General features: G+C 39.2%; 2 protein-coding genes across 5 annotated transcripts in view; one reads left to right on the top strand and one right to left on the bottom strand.

Annotated features, from left to right (window-relative positions):
• Positions 1-196: 196 nt before the first annotated feature.
• PIH1D2 (PIH1 domain containing 2) lies at positions 197-13,123 on the top strand. 4 transcript variants are annotated; one of them, XM_084893914.1, is made up of 8 exons: positions 210-232; positions 1,516-1,718; positions 2,304-2,388; positions 2,980-3,225; positions 3,794-4,059; positions 9,954-10,084; positions 11,920-11,982; positions 12,581-13,123. In XM_084893914.1, the coding sequence occupies exons 2-7, from the start codon at positions 1,542-1,544 to the stop codon at positions 11,936-11,938; spliced, it is 924 nt and encodes a 307-aa protein (XP_084750040.1). In that variant the 5' UTR covers positions 210-232; positions 1,516-1,541; the 3' UTR covers positions 11,939-11,982; positions 12,581-13,123. The 4 variants fall into 4 exon arrangements, with proteins under 4 accessions (XP_084750039.1, XP_084750037.1, XP_084750038.1 ...); XM_084893911.1 differs by lacking the exon at positions 11,920-11,982 and having other exon boundaries at positions 207-232; positions 2,265-2,388; XM_084893912.1 differs by lacking the exon at positions 11,920-11,982 and having other exon boundaries at positions 207-267; positions 2,265-2,388.
• An 861-nt stretch (positions 13,124-13,984) lies between these two features.
• Positions 13,985-23,416, bottom strand: part of DLAT (dihydrolipoamide S-acetyltransferase) — a 32,370-nt gene continuing 22,938 nt past the window's right edge. The window contains exons 12-14 of the mRNA XM_084893898.1: positions 17,229-17,391; positions 16,382-16,518; positions 13,985-15,788 (exon numbers count right to left, since the gene is read on the bottom strand). Coding sequence (XP_084750024.1) covers positions 15,659-15,788; positions 16,382-16,518; positions 17,229-17,391 — 430 coding nt within the window. The 3' untranslated portion in view covers positions 13,985-15,658. The remainder of the gene's footprint in view (positions 15,789-16,381; positions 16,519-17,228; positions 17,392-23,416) is intronic.

The raw sequence follows: 23,416 nt of genomic DNA, 5'->3' as shown, positions 1-23,416 counted from the left end.
CGGGGCGGGTTTCCAGGACCCTCCAGGGGTCCCCCGGTGCAGGAGGGCGGCGGGCGCCTTCCTGGGAAAGGGGGGTCGGGCTCAGCCGAGAAGCGAGGCCGCCGCGGAGCGGGGAGAGCCCGGAACTGGAAGTGGGAAGACTTTCTGCCCGGGGCTCTCCGGACTCCATTAGGTGCTACCCAAGCTGGTTGCCTGGTAACAGGCGCCGCGGTTTGTCAGGAAACGAGGAGAGGTGGGTTCGCAGACCTCCGGAATGGCTGTCCATTAGTTAAGTTTCCCCCTTAGATTCTAACCCTAATGTAACTTTCAAAGAACCCAAACCTCCTCTTTCTCATTCTGTGGGTGCCCTGGGGCTCCTTCCAGTTGGGGGAGGAGGTGCGAGGGAACTTGTCTGGAGACAGAGAGGATGTTATCACTGTCATGTGGTGTTGACCGAGAGTCCCATCCTCTCCATCCTCAGGTAACCCCAGGAGATTGGTATTATCGTCTTCATTTTGAGGAGAATAAACTGAGGCGCAAACATAAATTAATTGCTCATGGTCACACAGCCAGTAAGTGGTAGAGCTAAGATTGGAATGTAGCAGAGTCCATGCTTTTTTTTTATTTTTATGTTTTTATTGATTTCAGAGAGACAGGAAGGAGAGAACCATCGATGTGAGAGAGAAATATTTATCGGCTGCCTCCTGCATGTGTACTGATAGAGAATCGAACCTGCAACCTTTTGGGGGGGGGGGGGGGGTTTGAGAGGGTTTTTTTTAAGATATATTTTTATTGCCCTGACCACTCACTCACCCCTCAATGTGTGCAGGAGGCAGCTGATCAATGTTTCTAACTCTCTATCCCTCTCCCTCCCTCTCTGTAAAAATCAATAAAATCTATTTTTTTAAATACATTTTTTAATTTATTTCAGAGAGGTTGGGAGGAGAAATAGATTCATTAATGGGCTGCCTCCTGCACGCCCCCTACTGGGGATCAAGCCAGCAACCCGGGCATGTGGCCTTTGACTGGAATTGAACCCGGGACCCTTCACTCCACAGACGGAGGCTCCATCCACTGAGCCAAACCAGCAAGGACCCTGCAACCTTTTGGTGCATGGGACATCGCTCAACCAACTGAGGCACACCAGCCAGCGCAAGTCCATGTTTTTAACTACTAAGCTATGCTGAGGATTTAGGAAGTCTGGCAATTTCCAGGCTGGTTAGGGCACCAGTCAGCCAAAAGCCAGGTGTTGGAAAAAGGAAACGACCTGGAAGCACAGACTTGAATGAGTACTCTGGCCCCTCAGGCCAGGTGAGGGTCTAGGGGAGGCAAGGCCTTATTATCTGAGAGGACAGCTTGAGAATTTAGGAAGTGATACTACATAATTCAAGAATTAGGAGAAGATAAAGTGGTGCCGATCTACAGTGTTTTAGAAACAGCTAACTTCAAAACTATTCCTGACCTGGTCCTCCTCTCCCAAAAGAAGAAATGAATCAATAGTTACATTATTTTTACTTAAGTCATGTCTTTCCTCAGACTTAAGAGGCCTATTCACCTCAATCATGGAGTCATCCTCAAACGGTCTGCTTACCCAAGTTACTCAGTTCTGGAACCTACTAGATGATTTGGCTGAAAGTAACCCTGAGAGCTATAAGAGCTTCATTCAACAGCAGCTGAAAGAGGGCAAACAGCTTTGTGCTGCCCCAGAACCACAGCTCTGTCTACAAACAAGAATCCTGGTACGTAGAGTTGGTGCCCTTGGATGGGAGGTTCTGAATGAATAGCTTACCTTTAGCTGTTGTTACTGTAACACTGAGGGAAACTGCCACTCTAATGGAGAGTGAAATGTAGAGAAGATTGCGTTGAAGGAGTAAAAATGGGAAATTCATATTTTATATATTTTGGAGATCTCAAAATGGGCCATTTTTCTGTTAGAGTGAAAACAAAAGTAATGTAATGATTTAATAGAGAATCATAGAATTGGAGCTTTTTCAAATAAAGAGGATTTATTTGGTTATGGGGGTAAGAAAGTGGTGAAAGACGGTAAAAAAAAAAAAAAAATGGAACAGCTGCTTAGATCAATTCCCCCTTCCTCTTCCCAGTTCCTCTGGGAATAGCAACTGGATTCTTTATGAAGAGCTTTGGGAAAATCAGGTTAACAGTATAATTTCTGAAACACAGTTTTAATACAAGTAATAACTTACTGGGAGCCTAAAATTCTCACTCTTCAAATTCTGTGAGGTGTTGCTTTTAGGATATTATTTTGAAATATATTTGATTTCTAGAAACCTAAAGAAAAAACACTTTTTATCAACCTATGTCAGTGGAAAAGGATTCCAGCTCCCCAATCAACTACTGATCCAGTACCTCTGAGTGTTGGCAGGCCAGAAGATATGTCTGAAACATCAGGTACAGAGAATTATGGGATAGAAAACACATTTAAATTTTTTTTATTGGGAATAGCATGAACTAGATTTTACTTGGTTAAAGACATTATATGTAAAATATTTTATTTGGTTATAATGTAGCTAATGACTAATAAATATACCTTTATAAAAATGAATACTGTTGGCCGGCCAGTATGGCTCAGTGGTTCGATCCCAGGTTGAGGCTCAATTCCCAATATGGGTGTGAAGGAGGCTGATCAATAATTCTCTCTCTCATTGATGTTTATATCTGTCTCCCACTTCCTCTTTGAAATCAATAAAAATATATTTAGAAGAAAACAAAGCTACTCATTTTAAAAGTTGTTATTACTGTTTGTCTAATAATCTAAACTGTTTTTAAATGCCAAGAAATGCCCTCATTGAAATTGTGTAATCCTTATTATTGCTCCTGAAAAATATAGGAATAGAATTAATACTTTCTAGGTTTATAAGGATTATGGCTTAATATATTACCTGACAAAATCATTAGTGAAACAAGTTGTCTTCATTTCACACCCTCTGAATCTCATGCACAAATGTCTATCTTTTTTTCTTTTCTTTTTCACACACGCAGATGTCTACACAGTCATCGATGTTGCCTACAATCCTGATGTTCTCCAGGCAGCAGAAAAGGACCAGGTGAAAAAAGATCAATTGATACACATGGCCATGAAATGCATTGAGGAACAGCTCCAGTTCACACTCTCACACATTTACCGTATTACCAAATCTAAAATAAAAGGAAGCATTCAAAGGATGAAACAAAATCTGATGGGAATCCAAACTGGCCCCACAGATTTAAAAGAGAAAATGAGAAAAGGTAAGTTAATGAATGGTAGATGGAAAATTATGTTGATTTAAAATTTTTGTATCCTGTGTGCATTTTGCAAACTAGAAATCTCAAATTTAAAAGATGAATAACTTGCCAAAGCTGGTTTGGCTCAGTGGATAGAGCATGGGCCTGTGGACTGAAAGGTTCTAGGGCATTTCCCTTGGTTTCAGGCCCATCCCTGGGGGAGGTGTGCAGGAGGCGGCTGATTGATGTTTCTCTCTCATCGATGTTTCTAACTATCTCTCTCTCTTCATCTCTGTAAAAAAATCAATAAAATATATTTTAAAAAGATGAATAACTTAAAATATAAAAAGATTAGATATTAGAAATATTAGCATGTCCTTAAAGATTTTTAAATCCTGCAAACTTTTAAACTTTGAAATCTTTTTGATTTAAGATTCTTTTAAGATTCCCAAATTCAATTAGCTGCAGCTTTATCTGCCATCTTGGCTAGCACTACATATATTGCAGCTAGTAGCCTGATAGCACTGATAGTAGTTTATGTTGTTGATTAATTTTCTGATTTTTATTCCCCCCCCCCTTTTATTCCATAAAGAACTAACCCTTGAACAGATAAGCAGCAGCACTCTGAGCAATTCAGATCACTCCCCTCAACTTTTACTGCCAAAGGACCAAGTCTCAAGCAAAAAGGGGTGCCTGATAGAAGAGATTTCCAGTTCAGAGATCCAGGTGGAGATGAAGAGACCAGCCTATGAATTAAAAATGGTGGCAGATGAGAATGAGAAACCACTGAAAATTGAATTAAAAGTTGAATTACCTGGTATTAATTCAGTATCTCTCTGTGACCTTAGTGTTTCTGAGGTAGGTTGAATAGATGCTACTGTAGTAAATGTGTATCAGTCAACAGGCCCTATGTTTGCTGTAGTGACTAACTCCACAATCTCAGTAGCTTACAGTAATTTGCTCAGGTTACATGTCAGGTGGGCCTGATTTGTTCAACAAATATTTTTATTTATTTATTTTATTTATTTATTTTATTTTTTGTTAATCCTCACCCAAGGATATTTTTCTTTTCTTTTTTCTTTTTTTTTTAAATAAATTTTTATTGTTCATATTATTACAAGTGTTCCTTTCCCCCCCCTTCCCACCCCACCCTCTGCCCTTTCCCCACCCCCCTTTGTCCTCATCCATAGGTGCACAGTTTATGTTCAGTCTCTTCCCACATCCTCCTCTCCCTTTTTCCCCAAGAATCGTCAGTTCACTCCCCTTCCATACCTCTGATTCTATTATATTCAACAGTTAATATTGTTCATCAGATTTTTTTTTTTAATTTCCTTGGTTTTTAGATTCACTTGTTGACAGTTACGTATTTGTTGTTCATAATTTTTATCTTTACTTTCTCTTCTGAAAGAACCCCCTTCAGCAATTCATATAATTCTGGTTTGGTGGTGATGAACTCCTTTAGCTTTTTTTTATTAGTGAAGCTCTTTATCTGACCTTCGATTCTGAGTGATAGCTTTGCTGGGTAGAGTATTTTTGGCTGTAGGTTCTTGCTATTCATCACCTTGAATATTTCTTGCCATTCCCGTCTGGCCTGCATGGTTTCTGTTGAGAAATCAGCTGACAATCGTATAGGTGCTCCTTTATAGGTAACCACCTGCTTAGCTCTTGCTGCTTTTAATATTCTCTCTTTGTCCTTTGCTCTTGGAATCTTAATTATGATTTGTCTTGGTGTGGTCCTCTTTGGATTCCTCTTATTTGGAGTTCTGTGTGCTTCCTGGACTTGTAAGTCCAATCCTTTCCCCAGGTGGGGGAAGTTTTCTGTCACTATTTCTTTCAGTATGTTTTCGATATCTTGCTCTCTCTCATCTTCTGGGACCCCCATGATTCTGATGTTGGATCGTTTGAAGTTGTCCCAGAGGTTTCTTACATTATCTTCAATTTTTTGGATTCTCTTGCCTTCTAGCTTCTGCAGAGGAGTGTCTTCTGGCTCTTTATGTTCCAAATCTTTGACTTGATTCTTGCGATCTTCTATTCTGTTTTTAGGACTCTGTAAAATATTTTTTATTTCAGACAATGTATTCTTTATTTCTTGTTGATCCCTTATCATTTCTTGTTGATTCCTTTTCATATCCTCATAGGTCTCATTTATTTTATCGGCCTTTTCTAGGAGTCTCTTGAAAAACCTTATAAGTGTGGTTTTGAACTCTATATCCAGACGCTTTTTGTCCTCCATTTCTTTCGTTTGTGATCTATTTGGTTTAGGCATTTTCGCAGGCAGCTTTCCTCATGGGGCGGGGTTTCAGGGTGGAGCCTACAGCCTTGGCTTCCGTCAGCCCCGCCCTGTGCGACTCCTGAGACTCAGGGTCCTTCAGTACTTGTTGCAAGCACCTCTGAGAGAAAGGTGCCCTCGATTTTCGCCTGCTACCAAACAGTGTAGGCTCTCCCGCAATGGGCCCGAAACTGGGGTTCAGTTCAGTTGGAAGTGGAGTTGGAGATGGTGTTCAGAGCAGTCTGGAGCCCCTGTCTCCTTCCCGCCAGGGCAATCCCGCGGCACAGCCGGCCGGCCCTTCTCTGCGCACACTGTGAGCCTCCGGGACCTCCTTTCGCAGCTTCCCCAGGTTCCGCCTTACTGCCCAGCTCCCTATGGGTGAGCCTGGGTCCCGGGGTCTGGCCTAGAACGGGGGTTCAGAGCAGTTGTGGGCCCAGCACAGTCAGAGTGTTTATCTCCTTCCCGCTTGGGAACGCCAGCCAGGCACTCGGCCTCCCTCCTCTCCGGCTCCGTCCTCTCCCCGCGCGCCGTGTGCCTCGTACCTTAGGGTTTTACAGCTCCTCCACGCTTCCAAGGATATTTTTCCATTGATTTTTTTTTTTAGAGAGAGTGAGAAGGAGGGGAGAAACATCGATGAAAGAGAGACACATGGTTCCTCCCGTATGCACCCACCTTAACCAGGGTTGGGGATGCAGCCTGCAACAGCATTAGGTGCCCTTAGCCAGAATGGAACCTGGGATCCTTCAGTCCTTGGGCTAATGCTCTATCCACTCAGTGAAACTGGCTAGGGCTCTGCTTGATATTACGCATTTTAAGAAACAGATGAAGAAGCAATTCCTATATGACCTATTTCATTCTCCTGCTAAAGGGAAAATAGAAATGGCCAAACCATGCAATGGATCCTAAAACTTCCTCAGAGACATGGCACATGTCACTTTTATTCACATCCTATTGGCTAAAGTAAGTCACTAGGCCAAGCCCTACATTGATAGGGTAGGGAAGATTATTCTCAAGAGCAGTCATAGGGATATACATTAATCCTTTTTCAGAGTTCAAACAATTGGCAACAATCCTATAGTCTACCACAGTCCACTCACTTCATCACAAATATTTGTATCGTTCCCCAAGAAAGACACCTCCAGCAGAAACTGGTTTGGCTCAGCGGATAGAACATCAGCCTGTGGACTGAAGGGTCCCAGGTTCGATTCTGGTCAAGGGCATATACCTTGGTTGTGGTCACATCCTCAGTAAGGGGTGTGCAGGAGGCAGCTAATGGATGTTTCTATCCCTCTCCCTTCCTCTCTGTAAAAACTCAATAAAATATACTTTTTAAAAAAGACACCTCCAATTCTAGTATCAGACTCCAAAATACAGCATTTTGCCATCATAGTTTGCATTTTGCGCCTCTTGAACCAGATCTATGAATTGCAAACACAAGTTATCTATTCCCATAATCCCATACACCATACAATGTTAAATGGGGAGAAGATAGTCACTGTTAACAGTCTCAATTCAGGAAAGGTAAAAATATGAGGCCCTAAAAATATATATATATATTTTAGGGCCATATATATATATATATATATATATATATATATATATATATGGCCCACAGCAGTTACTGGTGCACAGCAATGCTGACATCCTGGTAGACAGCTATTTTAGGGTCCCTTTTCCTGCATGTGGAGGATATTCTCACTTAGAGCCATTACAGATTCCTGTATTGCCTAGCCCCACTGTTTCCCATTACCTTCAGCTCCATTCTTTGGGAGGTTCATGTAGAATGGGTGATGTAGATATGCCATCCTTAGATGCTGAGCAGTTAGCTCAGCCTGCGTCATGCCCATAGAATGTTTGGGGTCCAAAGATTATTTTAATTTAGGTTTAGTCCAGGCTGGTAATATTTTATTTAATTCCACTAAGTGCTATACCCAATAAGGTGTTTTTTTTTTAGACAGGTCCATTTTTTAATGGCTTGTCCTTTTTTTTTTTTTTTTTTTTTTTTAATATATTTTACTGATTTTTCACAGAGAGGAAGGAAGAGGGATAGAGAGCTATTGTAGAAACATCAATGAGAGAGATAAATCGACCAGCTGCCTCCTGCACACCCCCCACTAGGGATGTGCCCGCAACCAATGTACATGCCCTTGACCGGTATTGAACCTGGGACCTTCCAGTCCGCAAGCCAATGCTCTATCCACTGAGCCAAACCGGTTTCGGCGGCTTGTCCTTTTTTATTTAATAGCTGTCATTTAAGTCAAATGGAAGGATTTATTGAGGTCCACCTTAACCCAGGTAGACATTTTAATAAAAGTAAAATATTTGTGATTTAGTCTTTGCCTCTCAGCTGTCTTAAACAGCCTTCATTGGTAAAAATAAAATAAAATAACCTCAATTTTATCCTTTACTAGTTGAAAAAAAAATTAGTTGCATTTCTGTCAAGGTATTCTAGTCTTTAAGTTCATCTCTTTTTGTCATATCTTGTTAAACATAGCCCATAAAACCAATGCATGCCACCAACATTTTATTTTACCACTTCTGTACCTAACGCCACAAATTTACTAGGTAATCTGTCTTCCAAATAATTGTGATAGTTTTAACTAGGGGCTTTATCACTATAAAATATAGGTTAACCATCTTCCTAGCCTCCGGTAAGTTTCCTTGCTGTTTGCTTTGTCTGCCCCAAAGTATTGGGTCGGCAAGTAAGTAATTGCGGATTTTTAAAAGAAAATCAAAGACAATTTTTTCATGGAACTAAATAACTTTATTCTGTAATGTATTGCCCATTTTGATCAATGACCTTTTGCCATCTTTCAGGCAGCATCATAATCCCACGTTCAAAAAACTTCTGGTTTTTATTAGCAAAAAACTGAATCAGGTACGATTTGACATCATCATCATTATTGAAATTTTTACCATTCAAGGAGTTTTGTAAAGATCGAAACAAAAAGTAATCAGATGGTGCAAGGTCAGGACTATATGGTGGATGTGGCAAAACATCCCAACCAAGCTCCATTAATTTTTGCCGAGTGACCAAAGATGTGTGTGGCCTTGCATTGTCATGATGGAATACAACACCTTTTCGATTTGTCAATTCGGGCTGCTTTTCTTCAACTGCATTGTTTAATTTCGTTAGTTGTTCAATGTAGACATCAGAATTGATCGTTCGGTTGGGTGGTAAGAGTTCAAAGTAGACAATTCCTTTGTAATCCCACCAAACTGATAACAAAATCTTCTTTTGATGAATATCAGCTTTTGATGTTGTTTGAGTTGGTTCACCTGGCCTGCTCCATGATCTTTTCCGCTTGATATTGTTGTAAACAACCCATTTTTCATCGCCAGTTATCAGTCGTTTTAAAAATGGATCATTTTCATTACGTTTCTTTAGCAAATCGCAGCTGCTAATGCGTTGCGTTAACTGTGATTCTTTCAGTTCGTGAGGAACCCATGTATCGAGTTTTTGAACATAGCCAAGTTGTTTTAAGTGATTTTCAATGCATGTATGTGATACATGAAGCTTCTCTGCAATCTCACGTGTTGTACTGTGACAGTCCGAATTGATTATTGCTTTGATTAGGGCGTCATCAACTTCAACTGGACGACCAGAGCGTTTTTCATCTTTGAGTGAAAAATCACCAGAACGAAATTTGGCAAACCAATTTTGACACTGCCGTTCTTTTAAGGCTTCGTCACCATAAACAGCACATAACTTTTTATGAGCTTGCGATGCGTTTTCCCTTTGCGGAAATAAAAAATCAAAATATGATGAAAATGTTCCTTTTGATTTTCCATTTTTCAACGAACGCCAAACGAAAACTACAAAACAGATCAAAAAACTTTTTTTACTGATTAACAGCTGAATAGCCAACTATCAAATAACAAAATGTGTTTTACATTTTACTACGTCTGCAAACCTAAAAATTCAACTGAAGCCATATATGTGTGAAACCCGCAATTACTTAGCTGCCGACCCAATAAATTCGTGTAATTTGAGATGACAACACCCATCTTATGCTACTGCTCAGTAAACTTTTGAGGTATTCAACAGCAATAACAAATCTCAAAAGCTCAGGGATTTACAACAGGAACGTTACTGCTCACTGCAAGTCACATGGCAATAAGTTAGGATCCTCTTCTTATGGAAAAGGAGTCAATAACGGAACAGAAATTCAACAACACTCATTTTAACCAGTAAATGCTTTCTTTTTTGTTTTTTAAATACATTTTATTGATTTTTTACAGAGAGGAAGGGAGAGAGATAGAGAGCTAGAAACGTCAATGAGAGAGAAACATCGACCAGCTGCCTCTTGCACACCCCCCACCGGGGATGTGCCCGCAACCAATGTACATGCCCTTGCCCCGAATCGAACCTGGGACCCTTCAGTCTGCAGACCAATGCTCTACCACTGAGCCAAACTGGCTTCGGCAATAAATGCTTTCTTATGTTTATCTTTTAAAATCTCTCTTGGTTTATTATTCTTAGGATGATTTATTGATTGAGGTCTCTGAGAAGTACAGATTGCATCTGAATCTTCCAGAATCTGTGGATACTGAAATGACTACAGCAAAATTTATCAAAGAGAAAGCTACATTGATCATCACAATGCCATTGGTGTAAGTCAAGAGCATTATTTGTTTTAGGTTTTCAGTGCTGAAGTTATGTGAATTATAGTACCTTTATTATGGGTGAAGAGGTATTGGTATATCTTACACACTAGTTTCAAATTTTCTAAGAGTTCTTCTTTTTTTTCTTTTTTCTAAGAGTTCCTTTTAATGGAATGAGATTTTCTCAACTATTCTTAAAAAGAAATTTCTCCTCAAAAATAACTTGGCATCAAGCAAAAATTACTAAAAATAGTATTGTCATGATATACTTGTTTTGAAGATATCTTAAGTAATACCATTTGGGAAAATTTTGTTTCCAATAACATGTGAGAATTCCCAGTTTACTGGTTGAAAAAAAATTGTCTCTAGTAAATTTTTACATCAGAAACAAATCCCAGACTGTGCATGTTTTTATTATTAAGACGGGTATAGCAGTCAAGTTTCCTCCAGCGATAACGATACAAGGCCAATGTAGGAATATGCAAACCTATGGTTCTGTGAACCTCTGTACTCCCATAAAACAGCTCTAACCTAGGCAGGACTTTTAATAGCACATATGGACTTTGGATTAGTAATTGGATATTATTGCATATAAGATGCAAAATACATCCAACTCTATTTTAAGAAAAAGGACAAGTGTATTTGGGACAAGTACCTTTCTCTTAGGAAAATAACATTTAAAAACATGTTTTTGTTGATTTCAGAGAGGGAGAGAAATATCAATGATTATCATTGTTTGGCTGCCTCCTGCATGGCCCCTACTGGGGATCGAGCCCAGAAACCCAGGAATGTACCCAGACCAGGAATCGAACTGTGACCTCCTGGTTCATGGTGATACTCAACCACTGAGCCATACTAAGCAGGCCCAAGAGATTAACTTTTATTTATTTATTTTTTTAAATATATTTTATTGATTTTTACACAGAGAGGAATTGAGAGGGACAGAGAGTTAGAAACATCGATGAGAGAGAAACATCAACCAGCTGCCTCTTGCACACCCCCTACTGGGGATGTTCCCACAACCAAGGTACATGTCTTTGACCGGAATCCAACCCGGGACCTTTCAGTCTGCAGGCCGACGCTCTGTCCACTGAGCCAAACGGTCCCGGCCTAAGAGATTAACTTTTAAAAAATACAGAGGTGATATACTTTTCAACCCCATTCATCTAAGTTGGAAGATAGTTGTTCAATACAAATATATCTACTTTCCAACTTATATCCAAAGCAATGCTCACATCAAATTATAAACATTCCTTATCTTTTCTAGATACAAAACTTCCTTGTGATTAGTTTCTAGTTCAACACAGTCTTTTTTTGTTGTTGTTAATCCTCATCCCAGGGAATTTTTCCATTGATTTTTTTTAAGTATTTTTTTTTTTTATTTCAGAGAGGAATAAAGAGGGATAGAAACATTGATGAGCCCTAACCGGTTTGGCTCAGTGGATAGAGTGTCAGCCTGTGGACTGAAAGGTCCCAGGTTCGATTCCAGTCAAAGGCATACCTTGGTTGCGGGCACATCCCCAGTAGGAGGTGTGCAGAAGGCAATTGATTGATATTTCTCTCTCATTGATGTTTCTCTCTATCCCTCTCCCTTTCTCTCTGTAAAAAAATCAATAATATATATATATTTTTTTAAAAAAGAAACATCGATGAATCACTGATTGGTTGTATCCTGCACACCCTCCATTGGGGATCGAGCCCTTGACTGGGACCCTTCAGTCCACAGGCCAATGTTCTATCCACTTAGCTAAACCAGGTAGGCTCCATTGAATTTTAGGGAGTGGAAAGGAGTGGGAGACAAACATCAGTCACATAAATTGACTGCCTCCCCTACATGGCCCCAGGGATCAAGTCTGCAACTGAGATGTGTCCTTGACTAGAATAAATGGAGACCCTTCAGACCACAGGTTAATGTTCTATCCACTAGCCCCATGGTCGGCAAACTGCGGCTCATGAGCCACATGCGGCTCTTTGGCCCCTTGAATGTGACTCTTCCACAAAATACCACAACCTGGGCAAGTCTATTTTGAAGGAGTGGCGTTAGAAATTTAAAAAATTTAGCCGGGACTGGTTTGGTTCAGTGGATAGAGCGTCGGCCTGCGGACTTAAGGGTTCCGGTCAAGGGCATGTACCTTGGTTGCGGGCACATCCCTAGTGGGGGGTGTGCAGGAGGCAGCTGATCGATGATTCTCTCTCATCGACGTTTCTGACTCTCTATCCCTCTCTCTTCCTCTCTGTGAAAAATCAATAAAATATATTAAAAAAAATTTTTAAAAATTTGGCTTTCAAAAGAAATTTCAATCGTTGTACTGTTTATATTTGGTTCTGTTGACTAATGAGTTTGCCAACCACTGCACTAGCCAAACTGGCCAGGGCTCAGTATGAAGTCTTTAAATAAATTATTTTAAGACTTAACTTAGAAACTGATGTCATAGTTGTATTAGAAATAATGTTACATTTAAAAACATAATTTTCTTTTTTTAAATATATTTTTATTGATTTCAGAAAGGAGAAAAGATAGAAACATCAATGATAAGAATCATTGCTCGGCAGCCTCCTGCACACCTCCAACTGGGGCTCCAGCCTGCAAGCCTCGCAGTGTGCCCTTGACCAGAATCAAATCTCAAACCCTTCAGTCACAGGGCAACACTCCAGCCACTAAGCCAAACCAGCTAGGGCAAAACATAATTTTCTTAAACCTGACCTGGATTTGAATCCTTCTAGCAATATGATAATTTATCATCTAAAGAAGTCCTAAAATTGTATGATGTCCTAAAATTAATAAACCTATTACACTCTCATCCCTCAAAACACTTGGGAGTTAGCCTTTTCTTCTGCAAAATCAGTCAAAACTTATTTCCAAGAAACTCCCATAACTAACCACATAGAATTGGTTTAATCTCTACTCTTGTACTCATGTCAGCAGCTATGTATTTGTGTACTCACTAATAAAATTAAACTTAGTGTTATTAGTGATATAGTTATCCCAAAATATTTTCACATATTATTTGAAGGGGTTTTTCTTTTCTTTTAAATTTTTTAGAAAATGTTTTTACTGATTTCAGAGAGGGAGTAGAGGTATAAACATCAATGATGAGGGAGAATCAATCATCCATTGGTTGCCTCCTACACATCTCCTACTTGGGATACGGCCTAAAACCTGGGCATACGTAATGACCAGGAATCAAACTGTGACCTCCTGGTTCATGGGTCAATGCTTAACCACTTAGCCACCCTGGTCAGGCCTTCAATGAATTTTATATTCATAAAGACATTACCTCTTTCTCCTCCCTGCAAAAAAGCAAAACTTGGCCCAGGAAATTATTTGAGATGCACGTTAATTATCCTCGGTTAGGGCTTCATTTTTCTATAAACTTGGTTTTAGATCAGCTGTCAGTAGTGATCATTTCCCATGTATTCCAGGGCTTCTGCACAGGTGATGAGTATTCCCTGCAGCACATTCCTATCATGTCAACCCCTCTGGTAGACCATGCCCTGCCTGAGACCATAACTACATTCACACAAACCTCAGGGTTGGAGGTAAATGTCTAAGAGAGCCAGGCCACACTTTCATCTTGCTACATGCCATATCCCAACACAAGGTCTTCAGGAACTCCTTGAGCTTAAAGCATTAGATTATACCCTTCTGAACTCAGTATTGATTTCATCAATTTTATAAAATCAAACTGTATCTGTATTAAGAGCTTATACATGCATTAGCTGTCCCTGCACTTAACCACTTAATGTGAAAATCAATTACCTACACATAAAAAAATTAGATCAGACACATTGAAAACATAGTTTCACTTTTAAACAATCTAATTTGAACCAAACCACTATTTCAAACTTTCATTCTTTCAATTTTGGTAAGATAAATAGACTGAATCCAGATTTAGATTACAGGCCAGATTTTTAATTCAGAACAATTTTTATTAGAAGGCAACTTTTAATTTTTTATTTAAAGGGAACAAAAGAGCCATAAACATTAGCAAATAATGAATTATGTCTGAAGTTTCATGTGTTTGAACCAGATATGACTCATATTGATGATGGTCCCTGTGAGAAGATTGTTCCTTTTGAATAATCTTCAGTTCAAGCTATAATTACCAATCACTGTATTAATGTTTTCATAACAGTACAAGGGAAATATATGGAGTGTCACTGTGCACCATGTAATAATGAACATTTAGAAATAGATTCAACAACAATAGAACTTAATTTCAGGAGATAGCTCCACATACTATATACAAGGAAGTACTAGTCAGATAATTTTAAATAGTCAAACTATTTCAGATATTTATTAAAGCACATCAATTCAGTAGAAAGCCTAGATTGTGATAATGTTCCCAATTTGTTTTTATTATCTTGAATTTCACCCCAGCCCCTGCTCAGAAGAAAGGCAAAATGGGAAAAAATATTTAGGCTGATAAGATAGAATGCAACCTGAATAATTTCTCTTCAATAGGATTTTAGGGCTTTTTTATTTTACAGAGTCAACACTGTGGTGGGAAAACAAAGGACACTTTAACACACATTTAACAATTTTTCCTTTTTCCAAATAGAAATGACCATTTTGTTGTGGTCATCATCTTTTACATTCTAAACTGTTCACCAATGTATCTCTCTCCCTCTTCAGACAGAACTTGTTGATATACATTCAGACTTTGGCACATATCTTGCTAGAAACCAATTTTTATATATGTATATGTATTCGATTTTTACTTAATATAGTTTTCCAAATTCTGGTAACTAAGTTTATTTGCAAGTAACCTCCAGTTGACATTGGAAGAAAAATTCAACTTTCACAACTTCTCTGTTAAACTCTATAAGCATATTCTTTTATTTGGAGGTAACTGTAGAATTCTGCTCAGAATTATACATTTAAGTTGTTTAAATATTCACACAAATTCTCATTTATGCCAAGCAGCTGGTTTATATTCCTGTCTCATTTCAAGAAGGGGGAACAACCATTTCAGGATACATAAAAAAATAAACAAAGAACAGTGGCTGAAGAAATCTAAGAGAATGTTGACTTTTAAAATTTCATTTATCTTTGAAGTTTTCTACTTTTCCCATCCATGATAAAAACAAGATCATGTAATAGAAAATTTTTAATTAGGGTTAAGTTATAACATCACACTTCGATTCAAACCTTTTCTCCAAAAGAATAAATTTTCCTGATTCCTCTTTTCTTTAAATATAAGGAAAACATTTGAGGCAATTAAATCTCAAAACCTCATAGTTTCATCCAGGTTACTTGTATATACCTGCCACAATAGGGAACCACAGTTCTACCTCTACATTTCCCAGTGGAAGGACTTAACACCAAACGGCTATGCCACATGTCCCTTGCCTAGGAGTACACAGCTTAAAAGCTGCTATTTACTGAATGTGCACAGTATTTGGGTGTAACTGGCATTTTAAAAGATAAAAGTAATGACCATTACAAATAACTTAACTGGACAGACTAGAAAATAACTGGTTATCTTTAAAATAAAGAGAAACGCCTGTTTAATAACATTTATATCTTGGTAAGAATGAACCAATGTGACTTGGGAAAGTCTATAGAAATTCTTGGATTAATTATAACAACATGGTGACAGGTTTTTCAATGTACTTTCTAAACTCAGCAAGCCACTGGGCTCCAACTGCTCCATCCACAACCCGATGATCACAACTGAGTGTAACAGACATCATGCTAGCCACATCAAATCTAGAAAAAGATAAAAACATTATTAGGGATTCTAGAAGCAATCACTGATTGTAGCTAGTAACCAGCCCAAATGCCACCTCTGACCCTATAATCCCATCCAGGTAAATTATATTCGACCTACTGTTCATGTCCTATATACTTCCAGACCAAATAGCTTGAAGAAACAGACCAAACAGCCATTGGAGCATGGACTGGCAAACTAAAAGCCCACAGGCCAAATCCCACCAAATGAAGCTTACTGGAATTCATTTACATAGTACGTAAGGCTGCTTTCACACTACAGAGTATTTGCAACAGAGACCATAGGGCCCACAAAGCCTAAATATTTACTATATGCCTCTTTAAGAAAAAAGCATGGTGACCCCGAACTTATGTAGTCAGAGTGAATAAGGCTTTCCATCTCAAAAAAGATTAACTACAATACATTTAGTAAAATATGAAGAGTTGCTGCCCAGAGAAACTTCATTCTATACTTATGTCTGACTTTACCTAACGTTCCAGTAAGGCATGCCAATAAGTCTAAAACTAAACTCAAAAACAGGTATAATGGAATGAAAATGAACTTATAGCTCCCTCTCCATTTTGGCACTTACCCCTTTTCATTATCTGCTGGAACCAGTCTCTCTTCTGAAGCACCAATGGCCAAAATACAGGCCTGAGGTGGGTTAATAATAGCAGAGAAGTTCTTAATTCCAAACATTCCTAAATTGGAAATCGTAAAAGTGCCACCCTAGAGGAAAAAAATATCATGTTAATTGCTTGTCAACATATAAAAAAAATCCTTAAGGTAATTTAAAATATATATATATTTTATTGATTTTTCACAGAGAGGAAGAGAGAGGGATAGAGAGTTAGAAACATCCATGAGAGAGAATCATCAATCAGCTGCCTCCTGCACACCTCCTACTGGGGATATGCCTTTGACCAGAATAGAACCTGGGACCCTTGAGTCTGCAGGCAGACGCTCTATCCACTGAGCCAAACCAGTTTTGCCTTTAATCTTTTAAGAAAAGCTTCTAAATTATCATTAAAAAAAAAGAAGAAAATAGAAGTATATAAAGTGGCAGACATTAATTAGCTTGATTGTGGTGATCATTTCATAATATATGTATATATAACAAAACATTAAGTTGCACATCTTAAATATTGCTAATTATGTCATTAAAACTAAAAGAAAAAAAAGGGCCTGAATGAAATACTCTTTTTTAAATATGCACTCTTTACAATAACAGTTAAAGTAGGTGTGTGGCTTTTGCACACTAGTTGGAAAACATTATTTTTAGCCTTTGAAAGGCTACTCAGTTTTTCTTTATTTTTTGGCCTTTGTGTCAATGGGAATACAAGGCAGGAAAAAAGGCGGAAAATGCAATAAAAACATAATACGGGCCTTAAAAATAACATAATTCTTAACATTCAGAAGGAGAATAAATAATACTTTACCTGGAATTCATGTGGCTGTAGTTTACCCTCTCGAGCTTTGGTTGCTAAAGAAGCAACATCATTAGCAATGGTTTCCAGACCCTTTATGTGTGCATTAAATACAATTGGTGTGATGAGTCCTGCTTGGGTACTGACTGCAACACTGACATCGACAACATGATTTCTATTTAAAAAGAAAAAAGAAAAGCTCAATGATCACCACCATTGTTTATTAAGAGCTTCTGTGTCAGGTTAAGCAAGATTACTGATATTTACTTCACTTTGTGCTACTGTTCAGCCAAAAGATATCTTCTGATTTTTACATTCTGCTGTTCCTTCTCCCCAACCTCCTTACACTTTTAATGTGTCAGCAGGTTGGTTTCACATGTATTATCTAACTTTCCCATCTGCCTCAACTAACACATGGGTGTAGTTGGAGAAAAAGGCTTAGCATTCAGTTAGGAATTAAAAAAAAAAAAAAAAAAAACCTCCTTGGACTCTGAGATGAAGTGATTGCTGGAGTTGAGTCTGCAAGCAGAGCCTGAGCAGAGGAAAGGAAGAATGAAGGGAAAGGACTGCGTTGGGGGAGAAAGAGGAGTGTTCAGGATGTAGGGTGGTGGTGTGCGCCAGACTACTGAGATTCCCAATCTTTTCTACACCATGAGCATCTTTGCATTTGGGTCTCATCTCAGAATACATATAGATTTTTAACAAAGAAAGTAAAATAAGTCACCAAAAAAAACTAAACCAACAACAAAAAAAACCCCACAAGTATATTAAAATTTAGTTATGTAATTATTCAAAAAACAAAATGTGATATATGTGCTTTTATGTTAACTCATTAACAAGATGTTGCAGCAGGTCTAATAATGGCTACAATTTTAAAGTAGTGATAAGCAAAATGATATTTTAACACACCTGCAACAACTATAGGTTATGATATGAAAATAACTGAGTTTTACTGGTCACCAGCACAGTATTATTAATAGCTCTCTGATTTGTTTGCTACATGTTTAACAGGAGGAAACACTAAATTTCAGTTATAGCTGAGTGGAAAAGAATGATTCTTTGTCTCATCCAAGTTCTCTTAACTCCTGAATTATATCTACAGTATCCTTGGGTGTCTGTGAAAGGGTCCCTGATAAAGTGTTCTGCAATCAAGAAAAATGAAAACTTCACATGAAGGAAAACTCTAGCTCATTCTAGGCGCAAACTTTAGAAGATTATGGGTACCAAATCCCACAAAGTGCCCAACCTGCCGGAGGCAGCAGGTTTTTGCCATTGTAAAAACAAGACTAATAGTTTGTGGCCTTTAGCAGTTACAGCTGGGCTCTGTCCAAGATCTCACACAGCAACTACTGCTTTCTTAATTATCCTGTTATTACAATATTACTTATTTATAATCTTCTTCCTAAGAGAGTATGGATGGTGTTTCCTATTTTGTTTACCACTGAATCCAGCAAACAGTACATGTTCAAAAAATACTATTGAGTAGCTGTATGAACAAATGAATGAATAGTATTTGGTAATAATTAATTAACAATACTAAGAAACGGCCCTGCAACATCAATCCTTTGATCTAAGTAGTGGTCCTTCAGATATTCTTTAAAGGTTAAATATAAATTTACCCTATGACCCAACAATTCCACTTTAAGGAATCTACTGGAGAAATGAAAACATGTCAACATAAATTGTACACAGATGTTCATAGCAGCCCTCTCAAAGAGATGTCTGTGTTTTGACCCTGGAATCTACCAATGTGACCTATTTAGTAAAAACATCTTTGTATATGTAAATAGGATCTTGAGATCATATCATTCTGGATTGTGTGGGTGAGCCCTAAATCCAATGCCAAGTCTTCTTGTGAGAAACAGAAGGGAAGACACAAACAGAGAAGACCATGTGAAAATGTAGCCAGAGGTAAGGATTGTGCAGCCACAACCCAAAGAATGCCCAGACTTGGAAAAAGCAAGAATAGATTCTCTCCTACAGCCTGTGGAGGGAGCAGAACACTGCTAACTTCTTGATTTCAGACTTCTGGTTTTCAGAACTCATAATAAAAAGCAGAAGTCTCGGGAGCCTTTTTTCAGGCTGACTGGTCACAGAATAGAAAAGCAGTCATGGTTTCACCAAGCAACTTTGTGCTGCTTTAATAATTCGGAATAGTTTCTGCATGAGATGCCCACAGATTCAGAGGCTGGAAGGAGAAATGATGGGAGTCAACAGCACCGTGTTTGGGGGTGCTATATATGTGAGTTGATGTGTGGCCATCAGGGATCACCAGGCCCAGCTGAACAGGCTCTGTGACTTTTCAACATTACAGCTTTAGAAAGCAATGAAGTAAAAAAAAAAAAAAAAAAAAAAAAAAAAAAAGGTGGGAACATTTTTAAAAAAGCAGTTAGGCCGAAACCGGTTTGGCTCAGTGGTAGAGCGTTGGTCTGCGGACTGAAAGGTCCCGGGTTCGATTCCGGTCAAGGGCATGTACCTTGGTTGTGGGCACATCTCCGGTAGGGGTGTGCAAGGGGCAGCTGGTCGATGTTTCTAGCTCTCTATCTCTCTCCTTTCCTCTCTGTAAAAAATCAATAAAATATATTTTTAAAAAAAGCAGTTAGGTTAGGCCCTCACCTGTTTTGTTCAATGGTTAAAGCATCAGCCCGACTGAAGGGTCATGGGTTCATTTATCAGTCAAGAGTGTGTACCTCGATTGCAGGTTTGATTCCCAACCCGGTTGTGAGAGGGAGGCAACCAATCAATATGTCTCTCTAATGTCAATTGCACCCCCCCAACTCCCACTTCTCCACTCTCTAAAATAGGGGTGTTGAACTCAATCAGAGAAGGGGCCAAAATCTAAAATCCAGCCTAAATTGCGGGCCGAATGGTTTACTGAACAGTCATAAACTGACAATGTCATAAACTGACAGCGGAGTGCAGTGATGACAGCGCGGTGCGGGCCACATTGCAAGGCCTGGCGGGCTGGATTTGGCCCGCGGGCCTTGTGTTTGACACATGTGCTCTAAAAAGTCAACTGGGGAGAGTGAGAGTAAGTGGATGCTGGGTGGTCACACTCCCAGGACCAAACTGGAATTACAACTAAAATACAGAAAAAACTACCCGAATAATCAACTGAAGACTTGCTGGAGAGAAGACAGAAAGTGAAGATTGCATAGAGACTGAAAGTCTACAAGCCAGATGGGAATGGCATGAAGTACTCATGGAAAGCAAGGATCTGAAACCAAGATTACTATATCCAGCAAGGTTATCATTCAAAAATAGACAGTGAAATAAAGAACTTCCCAAACAAACAAAAAAGGCTAAAGGCGTTTACCACCACTAAACCAGCATTACAAGAAACGATAAAGGGATTGCTGAAATGAGAAAAGAGAGAAACCTAGGCATACAGAATTAAAATGGCAATAAATAAGTACCTATCCTATCTAATAAAAGGGTAATTTGCAAATTAACCATCACAAAGATGGTGGCACCCGTAGCCACAAGATGGAGTCCCCCAATCCCAGAGGGGTGGCTGCTGAGAATGGGCAGCATGAGCAGCCTGGCAGAGTGCTTGCTTCATTGCTGTGGCAACAAGGCAAGCGTTCTGTGCTGGCCATGAACGGGCCAATCCGGCCCTCCATCCCTCTCCAGCCTTTGAAGCAGCCGCAGCTGCTGCTGATCAGGTCCTCCCCCAGTGCAGATGCATGGAGGCCCCTGCCACCCCGCCCCCAACACTGGGTGTGCAACCTCCTCCTGTCCATTGACCCGTTATGGTGTCCTGGTTAATTATCATATCTCTCAATATACCCTAATAAAAGAGTAATATGCAAATTGACCATCACTCCAACACACAAAAGGAAGACAGACAATCCAATTAAAAAATGGGCAAAGGACCGCCGAAATCGGTTTGGCTCAGTGGATAGAGCGTCAGCTTGGGGACTGAAAGGACCCGGGTTCGATTCCGGTCAAGGGCATGTACCTTGGTTGCGGGCATATCCCCAGTAGGGGGTGTGCAAGAGGCAGCTGATCGATGACTCTCTCTCATCGATGTTTCTAACTCTGTATCTCTCTCTCCCTTCCTCTCTGTACAAAATCAATTATATTAAAAAAAAAAAAAAAAAAATGGGCAAAGGACCTAAATAGGCACATCTCCAAAGTGAACACACACATGGCCAAATGACATCTGAAAAAATGCTCGAAGTCACGGATCATAAGAGATGCAAATTAAAACAACAATGAGAGCCCAGCCAGCCAGCATGGCTCAGTGGTTGAATGTCAACCTATGACCCAGGAGGTCACCATTTGATCCCCAGTCAGGACACATGCCTGAGTTTCGGGTTCCATCCCTAGTGTGGGGTGTGCAGGAGGCAGCAAATCAACAATTCTCTCTCATCATTGATGTTTCCATCTCTCTCCCTCTCCCTTTCTCTCTGGAATCAATAAAAATATATTTTTAAAAATCACAACAACGAGGTACCACCTCACACCTGTCAAAATAGCTACCATCAACAAATCAACAAATGACAAGTGTTGGTGAAGATGCGGAGAAAAAGGAACCCTAGTGCACTGCTGGTGACAATGTAGCCATTATGGAAAACAGTACGGAGTTTCCTGGAAAAATTAAATATGGAACTGCCATTCGATCCAGTGAGCCCATTTCTAGGAATATTTCCTAAGAAACCCAAAATACCAATCAGAAAGAATATATGCATCCCTATGTTCATAGCAGCACAATTTATAACAGCTAAGGTTTGAAAACAGCCCAAATGCCCATCACTAGAAGAGTGGATAAAAAAAAAAAAGCTGCGGTACAGCCCTAGCCAGTTTGGCTCAGTGGATAGAGCATAGGCCTACAGACTGAATGGTCCCGGGGTTCGATTCCGGTCAAGGGCACATACAGGTTGTGGGCTCGAGCCCCAGAAGGGGGCGTGTGGGAGGCAGCCAATCAATGATTCCCTTTCATCATTGATATTTCTCCCTCTCTCTTCCTCTCTGAGATCAATTAAAAAATAAATAAAAAGCTGTGGGACATTTGCACCTTTTAAGAGCAAGGAGAGACTTAGAGTGTATTGTGCTAAGTAAGTCAGTCAGTCAAAGACAAGTATCAAATGGTCTCACTAATGTGGAATCTAATGAACAAAATAAACTGATGAAAAGAGAGGATCCAGTGACATGGAAGCATGGAACAGAATGAAGAATCTGAGGGGGAAGGCAGAGGGAAGGTGGGCGGGGAGGTAATCAGCCAAGGACCTTGTATGTATGTATGTATGTATGCATGCATGGCACATGGACACAGACAGTGAAGGTGGTAAAAGCCTGGGTGTGGGGCAGGGGATAGATAGCTGGAGGTGGTTAATGGGGGAAGAAGAGGACCCGTAATATCTTTAACAAGATTCTGAAAAAATTAATGGGGGATTATAAATAAAATAAAAGTAGGTTAGTATTCAAAACATACTAAACATGTTAGTCAAAAAATTTGTGCTATAATCCATTTCATGGGATGATGGGTGGGTGGGAGTATTTAGGGAGAGTACAATAAATCTTAATTCTTCTTTAATAGGAAATCATTCAGTAAAGTAAAAGAAATGAAAATAATCCTTCATGAAGGTAAATACCAGAAGAAATAATAGTTTAAAAGCTGTGTTTGCTTCTTGGGAGTGGACTTCAGATTAAAGGCTGAGCAGGTTACTGTAAGCCATGCAGCAATATTTTAACATATATACTATTACTTTAATAAAAATTAAATTAATAATATTTAAAAGCATACATAATAGGAAAAGCGTAGGCTTAAAAATCAGATTCCTGGTTTCCGATCACAGTTCTACTATTACCATATTAACTCAAGGATAGTTATTTAACTCACTAAGCCTCATTTTTCATCTAGAAAATGGGAGTGAAGCGCCTAGTTTACAAGGTGGTCACAGGATTAAGTGAGACAATATGTGAAAGACAGGTGCCACCACTAGTCACATGTCACCATAACATAAATAAAACTGTGGTGTTTTTTTTTGGTTTGTTTTCAAATTTGTCCTTCATCAGAACTAGTGAATAAAAAATATTTCAACTTTCCTTTATAATAATCATTATCAACTTAACTGTAGATATATAAACAATCATCTCCCTTTCCTGAGCTCATACAAAGAATCTGTAGTCTTTACTACGTAAACTTTAGGACTGTCTCATAAATAGTTCTATGCTGTTTACAAAGTATTTTACCA

This window comes from Pipistrellus hanaki, assembly GCF_964339955.1.
Source record: "Pipistrellus hanaki genome assembly, chromosome: 9".
Lineage (NCBI taxonomy): Eukaryota > Metazoa > Chordata > Mammalia > Chiroptera > Vespertilionidae > Pipistrellus > Pipistrellus hanaki.
The sequence above is the reverse complement of the archived record's forward strand: the minus strand, read 5'-3'. Positions and strand labels throughout refer to the sequence as shown.